Source organism: Erpetoichthys calabaricus, chromosome 18 (assembly GCF_900747795.2).
Source record: "Erpetoichthys calabaricus chromosome 18, fErpCal1.3, whole genome shotgun sequence".
Taxonomy (NCBI): Eukaryota; Metazoa; Chordata; class Cladistia; order Polypteriformes; family Polypteridae; genus Erpetoichthys; species Erpetoichthys calabaricus.
The window spans coordinates 28302100-28315288 of record NC_041411.2 but is presented as its reverse complement, the minus strand read 5'-3'; the positions used below and the strand labels follow the sequence as shown (position 1 = coordinate 28315288).

General features: G+C 37.8%; 1 protein-coding gene across 1 annotated transcript in view; it reads left to right on the top strand.

Annotated features, from left to right (window-relative positions):
• LOC114668975 (aminoacylase-1-like) overlaps window positions 1-13189 on the top strand; it is a 47733-nt gene extending 34544 nt beyond the window's left edge. Inside the window, exons 12-15 of the mRNA XM_028825031.2 lie at window positions 4672-4740; window positions 7674-7753; window positions 7843-7903; window positions 8519-13189. Coding sequence (XP_028680864.1) covers window positions 4672-4740; window positions 7674-7753; window positions 7843-7903; window positions 8519-8683 — 375 coding nt within the window. The 3' untranslated portion in view covers window positions 8684-13189. The remainder of the gene's footprint in view (window positions 1-4671; window positions 4741-7673; window positions 7754-7842; window positions 7904-8518) is intronic.

Here is a 13189-nt window from a genome sequence, read left to right as displayed (position 1 = left end):
CATATGCAATACCTTCTGGAGATTTCTTCTCACCAGTAAACTTGTACCACCACTAGTTCTCTTATGGCTCTGCTAAGAGATGGGCTACTAAATTCATGGCACAATGTCCCTTGTAGATGAACCAGTGTCCAGCAGCTTTTTGACATGAAAGAAGGTATAAAATGTTGCCACCATGGAACAAACTGCAATAGACAATTTAAGATTGATGTTCCTGCAGAGATTAGCTATTGGCCAGTTGAATCCACTTTTTATCCTGAACAATTAACTATGCACATGGCCTGTGCATGTTTGGATGCCCAGAAAGCTGCCTCTGAATAAAGCATTTAGTGTTCCAAGAAGACTCTTGAGTAATTCATTCAGATTTGGCAGAGGTTCTGGAACTGTAGATGAAACCTCCAGAGTCCAAACACAAATAAAACAAGGAAAAGTTGATGATTCCTCAACACCAAATGTTAAGGTGGTCGTGTGCACAGTTGTTTTTATGATATTAAGGCTGTAGTCCACCTTAATTACATTCCTCAAGAAGCATAGCATGCATAAGCCTCAGTAGTAAAATGATTTGCTTTGATCTTTGTGACAGTTTGTTTGGGAAACGTTTCAATCATTCCCCACGTGCTTTACGATAATGCTTACGCTCAATAGATTGCTAAGTTTCCTCTGGGATTTTAAGAGATACTGTACCGCTGACCACAACTTATCAGACCCCTGGAGGTTTCTAAACCCAAACTCAAGAACATATTCATTCTACTCACCAGTGCACCATTGATACTCAAGAATTGATTATTTCTTTATAGATAATAATTTCTTGCCTACTATTAAATCTTGGAAGTACGACACTATTGTTATTTCCGACTATGCCCCTCTGATCTTGGAGCTAAAATCATTATGCCCCACATACTCATCTCACAGATGGCGTCTTAACCCACTTCTATTAGCAGACGAGAACAGTACAGAATTTATATCAAAACAAATTAGTTTCTTCCTAGAGACAAATACATCCTCAGAGGTCTCTGCAGGAATACTCTGGGGAAACTCTAAAGGCCATCTTAAGAGGACAGATTATTTCATATCTTTCCCATAGAAAAAAATTAGACACCAAGAAGGTATCAGAGCTAAGCAGCGAAATAACTAGAATACATCAAGAACATGCCAGGTGTCCAGGTGAGGCTCTTCATAGGAAAAGGCAGGCTCTGCATTCAGAGCTCAACCTCTTAATAACCAAAGAAACTGAACAACTCATTTTAAAATCAAGACATCATTACTATGAACACAGAGAGAAAGCTAATAAGCTCTTAACTCAACAAATCCACAAGCAAGAAGTTCGCAATGCAATCCCAGCAATCACCAGCACAAACAGAGATAAAATCATTGACCATAAAAATATAATGCACAAATTTAGAGACTACTATAAATCCTTATATTCTACTGAGTTTAAAGAAGACCACACACAATCTAATGCATTTATGGATACATTACAGATACCACAAATAGATACAGTACTTTTAGTGCAGAGGAACTGGATAAACCTCTGGCGCTATCAGAATTACTAGATGCTATAAAGTCACTTCAGAGCGGGAAAGCAGCAGGCCCTGATGGCTACCCTGTAGAATTTTATAAGAAATTCTCCACTCAGCTAGCTCCCCTCTTATTAGCAACATTTACAGCAGCTAGAGGCAATCAAATTCTACCTCAAACTTTTCGCCAAGCATTAAACACCATCTTTCCTAAACAAAATAAGGACTTATTACAATGTGCGTCATACAGGCCGATTTCACTTCTGAATAATGATGTTAAGATACTCTCCAAAGTCGTAGCTAGAAGGATGGAGAAAGTGCTGCCTTCAATAATATCACAAGATCAAACTGGATTTATTAAAGGCCGACAGCTTCCAATCTTCGATGCCTGTTTAATGTAATATATTCACCTGCAAAGTCAAACACTACAGAGATGATATTATTGTTGGATGCAGAAAAAGCATTTCATTTGATTGAATGGAACTACCTTTTCACTACATTAGAGAAATTTGGGTTTGGCCCAAACATTTGTTCATGGATCAAACTACTGTATACCAATCCAGAAGCTTCAGTTTGTATTAACAACATTAATTCAGACAACTTTAAACTAGAACGTGGTACCAGACAAGGATGCCCCTTGACACCACTGCTATTTGCAATCGCCATTGAACCACTGGCAGTGCACTGTCAAAATACTTATCAGATAAAGGGGATTATCAGAGAAGGACTTGAACAGAAAGTTTCTCTATATGCAGATGATACGGTACTGTATATATCAGACCCACAAAATACTGTGCCTGCAGTCTTAACAGCACTTACAGAATTTCAAAACTCTGGTCTCAGAATTAATTTGAATAAAAGTGTGCTCTTTTCAGTGAATTCTCAAGCATGCAATATTAGATTGGACACCTTCCCTGTTGTTATTGCAGATCCATTTAAATACCAAGGGGTAAATATCACAAGTAAACATAAAGCTCTTTATCAACAAAATTTTGCCATCTGTATGGAAACAATTAAGCAAGACTTGCATAGATGGTCAACCCTTCATCTCACTCCAGCTGGAAGAATTAATGTTGTTAAGATGAATATCCTTCCTAAGCTTCTCTTTTTATTTCAAAACATACCAATATACATCAATAAATCATTTTTGAAGCAATTAGATTCAACCATAACCTCATTTATTTGGAACTTAAAATTTCCACGTATCCAAAGAGCGACACTACAAAGACCTAAGGCGGAAGGTGGCATGGCTCTACCTAACTTTAAGTTTTTTTTTACTGGGCAGCAAGCATACAAGCTATAAAAACCTGGACACAAATAAAAGAACATACACAGGCTTGTTCCACAATAGAAATAAAATCCTGCAGTACTTATTTATATTCCCTGCTTTGTGCCCCAATAAATGCAAGTTATCGCCAATACACTAATAACCCAATTGTGCTTCACGCACTCAGAATATGGAACCAATGTAGAAAGCATTTTAAGATGGATAATCTTTAATCTGTGGCACCTCTGCATGAGAACCACCTCTTTCAACCGTCGCAAACATATGCAGTTTTTAATATCTGGAAAAGATTTGGGATTAAATTGCTTAGAGATCTTTATATAGAGAACATCTTTGCATCCAATGAGCAATTACATTCCAAATTTAACTTTCCAGCAACACATTTCTTTCGATATCTTCAAATTAGAAACTTTGTTAAACAGAACCTGCCCGATTTTTCCTCACCTCTCATCTTCCTCTATGCTGGAAAAAATATTGCTCATTTTTGAGGACTCAGACAGCATTTCTGCAATATACAGTAAAATTATTTTACAGTCCTTCCCTTTCAAAGATCCAAGAGGACAGTGGGAAAAGGATCTCTCACTCAACATATCAGAAAAGGAGTGGAAGGTAGCAATGCAGAGAAATCACTCGAGCTCTATATGCGCAACGCATATAATTATTCAACTCAAAATTATATATCAAGTACATCTGTCTTGCTTAAAACTGTCCAAAATGTTTCCAGGGCAAGATCCAACCTGCGAACGCTACAATCAAGTTCCAGCCTCACTGGGTCACATGTTTTGGGCCTGCACCAAATTAACATCACTCTGGACCAAAATCTTTAAGTGCCAATCAGACAGCCTTGTCCCAGTCCCTCCTAACCCATTAACAGATGTGTTTGGTGTTCTTCCAGATGGGCTTAAAGTGGAGAAGGACAAACAAACTGTGATGGCCTTCACTACACTATTGGCATGCAGACTTATTTTGCTAAACTGGAAGAATCCTAATTCTCCTCTTTTAAGTCAGTGGGTAACTGATGTTTTATATTATTTGAAATTGGAAAAAGTCAAATTCGCACTTAGAGGATCTGTGCAGAACTTTTTCAAAACCTGGCAGGATCTAATTAATAACATTTTAGAATGAGCTCTTAAAGCACTGAGGAAGTAGATTCTCTTCTTATTTCTTTTTCTTCTCCATTTATCTTTATCTGCTTATTAAACACGTCAATTCATTTATTTTAACTAGCTTTAAGTTTTACTCTGTTGGCCATGCTCTCTTTCTCAGGGGTGGAGGTTGATTTGTTTTCAATCCTATTTTTTATAAAAATTGATCTCTTTGTATGGAATGATGACAATAAAATCAATAAAATTAAAATAAATAAATACTGTACCCATCCTGTTCTCCAGACCTTGCCCTGTATAACTACCACTTGCTGCCTGATCTGGAGTACTACGTGATATGCCTAGTTATGTCAATGATAAAAATGTCAGATTAACTATAGAAGAGTGGCTGCTTGAGCAAGGTAGACATCTTACTGACAAGTTTTGTGACCATTTTAACATGTGTTAGTCCTCACAGGGATTTGGTTGAGAATTTATAACTATTTTGGTTTTCTAATGTGTGTTTTTAGTAAGTCAGGCTAAAAACTTATTTTTTAATCTTCTTGTATACTCATGAAGATCACAGGTGATCTTCAAAGCATGTTTTAAACTGTCATATATGAAACTTTCAATTATGGCTACTTGTTGATGTTTGTGGTTTCAACCATAAAACTAGGATTTTAAAGTTATCCCTAATTTAGTGTTTGACTGAATGTGTAAGTTCACTGTCTTCTCTTTGTAAATCAATATTTTAATTTTTGTTTTTGTTCTCTCTCTCTCTCTGTGAAAGGAATTTGAAAAACAAATTCAGATTTGGTGTCAGAGTGCAGGGGATGGTGTTACCTATGAATTTGCTCAGGTAAGAGCCATGCTAAAACCAAGGAAGACGTTGGTATAGGGCAGGGGTCCTCAATCACAGTCCTGGAGGGCCGCTGTGGCTGCAGGTTTTTCTTCCAACCTGGTTGCTTAATTAGAAAGTAATTCTTGGCAATAATTTAATTTCATGGCTTGTTACTGTTTTAACTCTGCTATGTCGGGTCATTCTCAAATCAGAGATCATCATCCAAATAATTTGAAGTGCTAAAATGGACGAGTACTTCTCAGTCCTTCACTTTTTTCTCTTCACTTTCCTTCCAAGTATTTAATTAAACCCAGTAGTGCACGATAAATACACACAGGCGTAAATGGTAACAAGCTAAATGAAGAAATGCTGGTCTCATTTGTCATTTGCATCTTATTGCTAATAAGGAGCAATTAAAAACCAAGAATACAGTTTAAGACTAAAATAAGGAATAAGAGTTCAAAATCTTAACAAGCGAGACAACTAAAGTGAAGCAGAAGTGTTACTGGAGCAATAAGTGTTGGAACAAAAACCTGCAGCCACTGCGGCCCTCTAGGACCGAGATTGAGGACCCCTAGTATAAGGGATAATAAAGGGAAGTGGATTGCCATGAGACCACACACATTTTTAATCAGTGTCTCAGTGAATGCCTATGGTGCGTATAGTAGATATCGAGAATACATACTTGTATTGAAATCTCGGCTTTTTGATGTTAAGGCTAAAATCTTTACCAAAAATGTTTTTATCTTTTTCATCTTTACCAAGAGCTTTGCACCAACAATATTTGGGTGAAAAACAAAAGGATAATTTTTAGTTACATAAATATACATTCTTTGACACTTTGTCAAAACACCTTTTTGGTTTTATTGCAGTGATAAGTCTGTTTAGATCCCATTCAACCAGTATTTTGAAACGGTTACCCCACCTCTTCTTTGTAGAAGAGTTCAAGCTTAGTTAAACTACAAGGGTTGTTTTTTTTTTTAGCAGTACAGCCTTTTCTGAGAGAGTCCATAGATACGATTCACATGCATGATTGAGGTCTGGTGTCTGACCAGTCCACTTCTTTTCTTTTAGCCATTCCCTGCTTTGGCTGGCTTTTAAATATTTCTCATTAAAGTCAACTTTTGGAGGCAGAGCAGCAGATTTTCCTTTTTTTCTGTCCAGATTTGCTGCCTCCACTGAAGGGAAATATACAGCTTGATGCTGCCACCGCTATAACTGACTGTAGGTGCCCTGTTGTTTGAGCAGCTGATGTTGGGCTTCTGTCAAACATGTCTTTTGGAGTTAAGATTAAGCATTTCTCCTTTAGTCTCAACAGTTCATAGGGCATTCTCCCACTTGGTTTGGAGAGACTGAATATGGCGTCTTGTAAAATGTGTATGCATATTGATGTTGTATTTTAGCGAGAATTGCCTGCTCTCCTGCCACCCTATGCCCCAGCTCAAACCTATGGAAACGCACAAAACGGATGTAATATGCAAGGAGTAGTAACTTGCTTTTTGAGGGATGTCTTGATCTTTACAATGAGCCAACTTTCCTTCACTTCTTAGTGATAGTCTTCACACAGTTATTTAAGATTCTTTATATATAGCTTACTCTAGATCTGTACATTTCAATAATATTTTGTTAAATAGGTCTGGGCCTTGGTTATCTCTACACTTTGCAACCAAGAAAACGTAAGAGAAATAAAGAAACATTTAATTTAAGACTATTCAAAATGACTTTATTTCATGTCAGATGAAGGCAAATTCCCTTTACACATGATTTGGAATATGATTGGTAAACTCCCAATAGTATCATAACATTTACTATAAATGGTGTGACTTCTTATGCAACCAAGTTTATCCATCCATCCATCCTGCTATATCCTAATTACAAGGTCACGGGGGACTGCTGGAGCCAATTCCAGCCAACACAGGGCGCAAGGCAGGAAACAAATCCCGGGCACACACACACACACCAAGCACACACATTAGGGACAATTTAGGATCGCCAATGCACCTAACCTGCATGTCTTTGGACTGTGGGAGGAAACCCACGCAGACACGGGGAGAACATGCAAACTCCATGCAGGGAGGACCCGGGAAGCGAACCCGGGTCTCCTTACTGCGAGGCAGCAGCGCCACCGTGCCACCCCAACCAAGTTTAGTTACTTGATATTTTTGTTGTGTTCCTGTTTTTTTCTTTGCTATCAAAGTTTAAAAAAGGTCTGAAGTTTATCTTGATTTCAGCCTTTAAATGATCAAAATGTGAAATGTTACTAAGGCTGTGCAGATGTTTGAGGTCCTCTGTATGCACCACTGCATTTGATAGATAGATAGATAGATAGATAGACACTTTACTAATCCCAATGGGATTCATGCAATTCATGCGGCATGTGGTTTTTAGGTTAGTGTTTTGTGAATATCCAACGTTGTTTCCAGGTGGGGCAGGTTAACTGACTCACTTGTTGAGAACATTTTATCCAGCTGTTCACAAGGAGGAGGAAGAGGAGGGAGTATCCTAAATTCAGCTTTTTGACTAATTTCATAACTAGATTCACTTATTATTGTTGAGTGTTATAATATTCCAGCTGTCAGAAGCTATGCATTACTGTGTTCATTTATTGAGTTTTTTGTTTGTCTTTTTGTGTACATCTGAGCTAATTTCTTCACATCCACTTTTCTTGAAATAATGTGTGGGCCGTACTAAGGTCTGGCATAATACTTTTTATACATCAAAAAGTTTCCCATTCAGTTCCAGGAACTGACTTGCTGTATTCCCCTGAGTAAGTACATAACCTGCCCTCTGTTGTAACCCTGGTGGGCTGTCTTTTTCTCTTCCCCTTAAAGTTCTTCTTGTGGGACCCTCTGTCCAGCTTGTATGAAAGTAATAAAAGGGGGCTTTTTTCCCTGACTCTGTTTTAACTGGTATGGAGGGTATTTTATTGACAGCTTTCATGTTTGCCATAGAAATTCATGAGCACAGAAATGACCTCCACAAGTGAATCTGACCCCTGGTGGAAGGCATTTAGCAGTGCCTGCTGTGATAAGTAAGCCTGACTTTTCTTTAAAGCATTTCTGCAAAATGTAAGATAATAAAAAGAAAAACTAATAACTTTTTTTTTTTTTTTTTGGTAAGGAATGCAGTGCTTAAAAAAGAAATCTTCCCAGCAGCCACAGACAGTCGTTTTATACGATCGGTGAGTTACGTGCATACATCTATACAGTCTGTTTGATTTAAAGCAGAATAATCCTGGAAATGGAAAGCGCGAGTTCTTGTTTGTGTGTATGTTTGCAACTTTGTTTGTCATTTTACTTTTGCGAGGCAAACAACATTCCCAAAACCTCGCATTCTAGTTTAAGATTATAGGGGTATCCGATGCAATTCAGGAACCCAGCTACAAGTTAAATCTGGAAATGCAGTAATAGTCAACAGTTCCCATAAGGCAAGTTTTTGGGATATGGGAGAAAACGGAGTACCCAGAGAAAACAAAATGCAGATGTTGAGAGAATATGCAAAATCCACACAAACTGTAACTGAGTAATACAACACTATGTTCCTGCAAAGCATGTAATAATGTTAACTTACTTGAAATAGTGAAGTAAGTGTCTTTGTTGAATATTGCTTACAAAATATGTGTATGTTTTCCATTCTGTGGCACATGCTTGTGTGTTTGCCTTTGATATGTCAGTTAAACAGCTAATGCAGAATTCTGTTTGTTTTCTGTCATCCATGTAATAAGATAAACAAACATGTTTGTGCTTCACTTCCTGTTCTACTTACCCACTTCCCCACCATGTGTTTTTGTCTACAGATTGGTTTACCTGCCATTGGCTTCTCTCCCATTAATCTCACTCCAATCCTCCTGCATGATCACAATGAGTTCTTAAATGAGAAGGTCTTCCTTCGGGGCATCGACATCTACCTTGGTGTCATACCAGCCTTGGCCAGCGTCCCACCACAGCCTGGTGAAGCCTAAAAACTCTCGCCACACTCTTGAAATCCTGTAATCTCAAGTGGCACCCACAGCCTCCTGGAGCGCATCAAGCTTCAGCCTGCTCTTGTCTTGAACATTTATGAAGACGAATGTTTTACAGGCCAAATTTGTCCTGTTCTGGTCAGATAGCTGGAGGGGTCATGAAGAAGAATAAATCTACTACTCCACTTATAGTTCAGATGAGTTAATTTGATAAAAAAAACAAAACAATAGCACCCATTTTGGGTTTCAGAGCTAAAGAGAAATTGTTAATTGAGCAATATATCATTCAGAAAAGGAATAGGTTTCTTTAAGGTTTCCTGTTCAGCATATTCAAAATCACGAATAAACGATATATGTAGATGAAGCAATGTGATTACAAAAAATCAAATAATATGAAGGTAGCTGAGGATGGACGCCAAGATTGTAGGAAACGCGTAGACAGAGCACATACTATTTATGCATCACTTTTTGAAATATGTTTTTCAGTTTCCATTTAGGACAAAATGGGGAATTAGGAGTGAATATCCCTTTGTTGTGCTTTTCATTGTTTATTTTCTCTTGTTGCCTCTCATTTTATTGTCAATGGTCCCAAAGTGTGTTTTCTTCCCTCTCTCCACACTCTGATCAACCACTACCACCTTGATAAGTTGACATATACTTGGGGAAAAAAGTCCAGCAATGGAGATTCGGTTTAATTTTTGAAATGTAATGTAATCTACAATTCCACCTTTTAGGAGCCAAACTGTTAAAATAAATAAATAATAATAATCTAATGTGGCCAACAAAACTTTTTCCATGAGTACAGTTGATGATGTGAATTTACAAAAATATAATAATAATAATTCTTTGCATTTATATAGCGCTTTTCTCACTACTCAGAGTGCTCAGCAATTGCAGGTTAAGGTCCTTGCTCAAGGGCCCAACAGAGCAGAGTCCCTATTGGCATTTACGGGATTCGAACCGGCAACCTTCCGACTGTCAGTGCAGATCTCAACCCTCAGAGCCAATATATGCACGATGCAATATCACCCAAGGTTATTTTGCATGCATTTTAATCTGCTTTAAAAGCAACATAATCAAAACAATTTAACTAAAAATATGAAATATTTGGACTTGCACTCTACTGGTGTAAATTAAAAAAAAATGAAAGAATCAATTCACCTGTTACTATGGTATTGTCTATAAATTCCTCTACTAATGGCTTGTTTTATTTAAGATATTAAAAAGTAGATGAAGAGGAGGAGGAGGCGGCATAGAAGAAACCCATGCCATTCATCCCACAGCTTGGATATCCTTGGGGCTAAAAGCACCAACTCATAAACTGATTGATTCTGCGGAGTTCAAACTTAAAGTAAGAAATTGGTTTTCTTAAACAAACAAAAAAAAATTAAGCACTAACCACAAACAAATAGACATCCTGCTGATTTAATCTTTATATATGATACGCTACTGTAGCTGTTCGTTTGTCGGTCCAGGATTTTAAATCACCTGTAGCTCGCAAACAGTTTGCCCTATTGACCTGAAATTTGGCACACATATACTACGTGACGTCTACTATCCGCTTTCGGGGTGATGATTGACCTCCAAGGTTATTCCTCATTTTATTTTATTGTAGAATCAACTCTTAGCAGGGTGGCACATGTGTACAGGCGCCATCCTCACTCCCTACCACCTTCGCCATCACTTCTCCTACCTCTTCATATCTTAAATCATTCTAGAGGCAGATTGAAGACTGAAGTGACAGCTAAAGTACAAATTAAAGAAAACGTACTAAGTAATTGCAACACAAACACTGACTTAATCAGTTTTAACGCAAAAGAATGCCGACGAAAGAAGAGAAGAAGTGAGCCGCTAGTGTGGAGAACAGAAGAGCTGCTCAGGAAGCAGCAAGTCAAGTGTTTGTGCGACATTACTGCTAAAATGATAAAATGCAATCCGCATTTCTTTTTAGAGTTTATCTGCTGTGTAAAAAAAAAAAAATAATAATTTAAATTTTAAAAGATCAAAACTCAGCATTTTAGGTTGAACTAAAAATTCACTAAAGGGGGTGCTGGAGCCTATCCCAGCTAGCATAGGGTGCCAGGCAGGAGCAAAGCCTTGACAGCATGCCAGTCCCATCACAGGGTGAACCCACACACCTAACCTGTGGGAGGAAACCCATGCAGAAGCAAATCCTGGACAGGGTGGCAGGGTGACCACACACACTAGGGCCATAGTAATCGCTCAGAAAGTTCTATGGCAGGGGTGGGCAAAGTCATTCCTGGAGGGCCGCAGTGGCGGCAGGTTTTTGTTCCAACCCAATTGCTTAATAAGAAGCACTTATTGCTCTAGAAACACTTCTGCTTCATTTTAGTTATCTCCCTCATTAAGATTTTGAACCCTTATTGCTTATTTTAGTTTTAAACAGCTGCATTCTCGGTTTTTAGTTGTTCCTTATTAGCAATAAGATGCAAATGACAAAAGAAACCAGCAGTTATCCATTTTGCTTGTTACCCTTTACACCTGTGTGTATTTATTGTGCACTATTTGGTTTAATTAAATACTTGGAAGGAAAGAGAAGAGAAAAAAGTGAAGGATTGAGAATTACCCATCCGTTTTACACTTCAAAGTATTTGGATGATATCCTTAGAATGGAAAAAAAAAATCTAGGATATGAGAATGACTTGACATAGCAGAGTTAAAGCACTAATAAGCCATGAAATGTAATTATTGGCAAGGATTGTTTTCTAATTAAGCAACTGGGTTGGAACAAAAACCCGCAGCCATTGCGGCCCTCCAGGAATGACTTTTCTCACCCCTTGTCTATGGGATATCAGACTTGTTTATCCCTTTGAACACCACAGGACATTCTTTTCCCTCTGAATTCAGTACTTCCTATATATGAAATGCTGAAGAGAGCATAAAGAGTTGAAACACAAGATGCTAAAGTGTGTTATTCAAGTTTTTGTGTTACTCAGGTCAGGTTCCACGAAATTGCAATTCTGTTTTGCATATCGCATATTAAACTGATGTGGAAACTTGCTAATAATGAGGTAATGATGACAGGTCTTCCTGGCCAATCATCAGATATCAAGTTTTTAGAGACTTCCATATCTTTTTATGAACCTTTTTAGAAGAAATGGCATATTGCATCAACAGTCCGTGTCTAAGAAAAGCACCAACAAGTGCAGATGTTAATCATATATGCAGTATGTTTTTGGTATTGCAAGTTATATTACAAAGCACTTTGGCGATGTGTGAATCTGGTAATCACGTTTGCATTTGCAAATATGAAACTGACATTAGACCAAAGATTTACCAAAGCAAATGCTGTAAGATCTGTTGTATTGGTTGCAATAAACTTGGGTATTCTATAGACAGGCGTTAAAGGCCATGCGAGAGTCCCTGTTGGCTGTTCATCACTTACGGTGTGTAGTGCGGGTGAACACTAATTAAATTGTAATTTGCTGATGACAAAGACATAATGTGCAATCATTTTACATGTATTGTTTTATTGTCTAAATGAGCAGATCATTAGTAATTCAGTTGCTTTTGTGTATTTAATGCCAATAGCTGTATAGTGTGGTGTGCACAAAGTGAGTGAGAAACAGAATGACTGTATAGTGCCTTTCAAGTAAAACTTGATGAATAAATAGCCTTTCGTGTGACTGGAGTTTGGTCACACCGAACAGGAGGGCAATATTTGTCTTCAGTTTTATATTACAAGTCAAACACACAGCCATTTTTTGCAGGGTGTGTATTTTAATATTTTATTTCAGGATGAACGCCAGGGTGCATATTGGCAAACGTCACCTTTCTACCGAATCTCATTCCTAAGTGAAAGTGTCTGTCAGACTTAAATCTTTTACAAAGCACAAAATCAAACTTAACTCTGTATAAAGAACTCGACAATAAACGCCTGTCGCTAAATACTTGCTGCAAAACTAAACCAAAACAAATCACTTCTACGACTCACCAGCTTAACCAAACTCTTGTCATGCTCATGGTAGTTTTGAACATACGTTCCGAGATATGATCTTGGTAGCTTCTAGTGGCGGGTGCTTTTAGTTTAGAACTCAAACACCTCGAGTCTGCCAGTTTTGTTTATTGTCCCCAGTTCAGCCAGGCCTGATTTCTCTCCCTTCATCCCCTGCCCTTTCATTTCCTTCTTCTTCTCCTCCTCCTCCTCGAACTCCTCAACTGGCAGATTACAGGTAATAAACATCAGGCAGAAATCAAGGAACTTGAATACTTGATGAATCCTTTCTTTGAATGTTTTTAGGAGATGGCGGTAAATGATACAATGTGACCGATGCCTTGAAAGGATAAATGAAAACTCTTCTGAGTCGGTTGTCTCCTGTTTTTACTTGATTTGCTCTGCTGCTCATCATTACAAATGACTTATTCCAATTTTAATTTCATTGTACCTTTCATTTAAGCACTTTTGTAGAGCGCAGTTGTCAGTTAATTTCAAAATGTGTTATAATGTATTTAATGTTGGCTGTATTAAATGATTGTAATGATTTA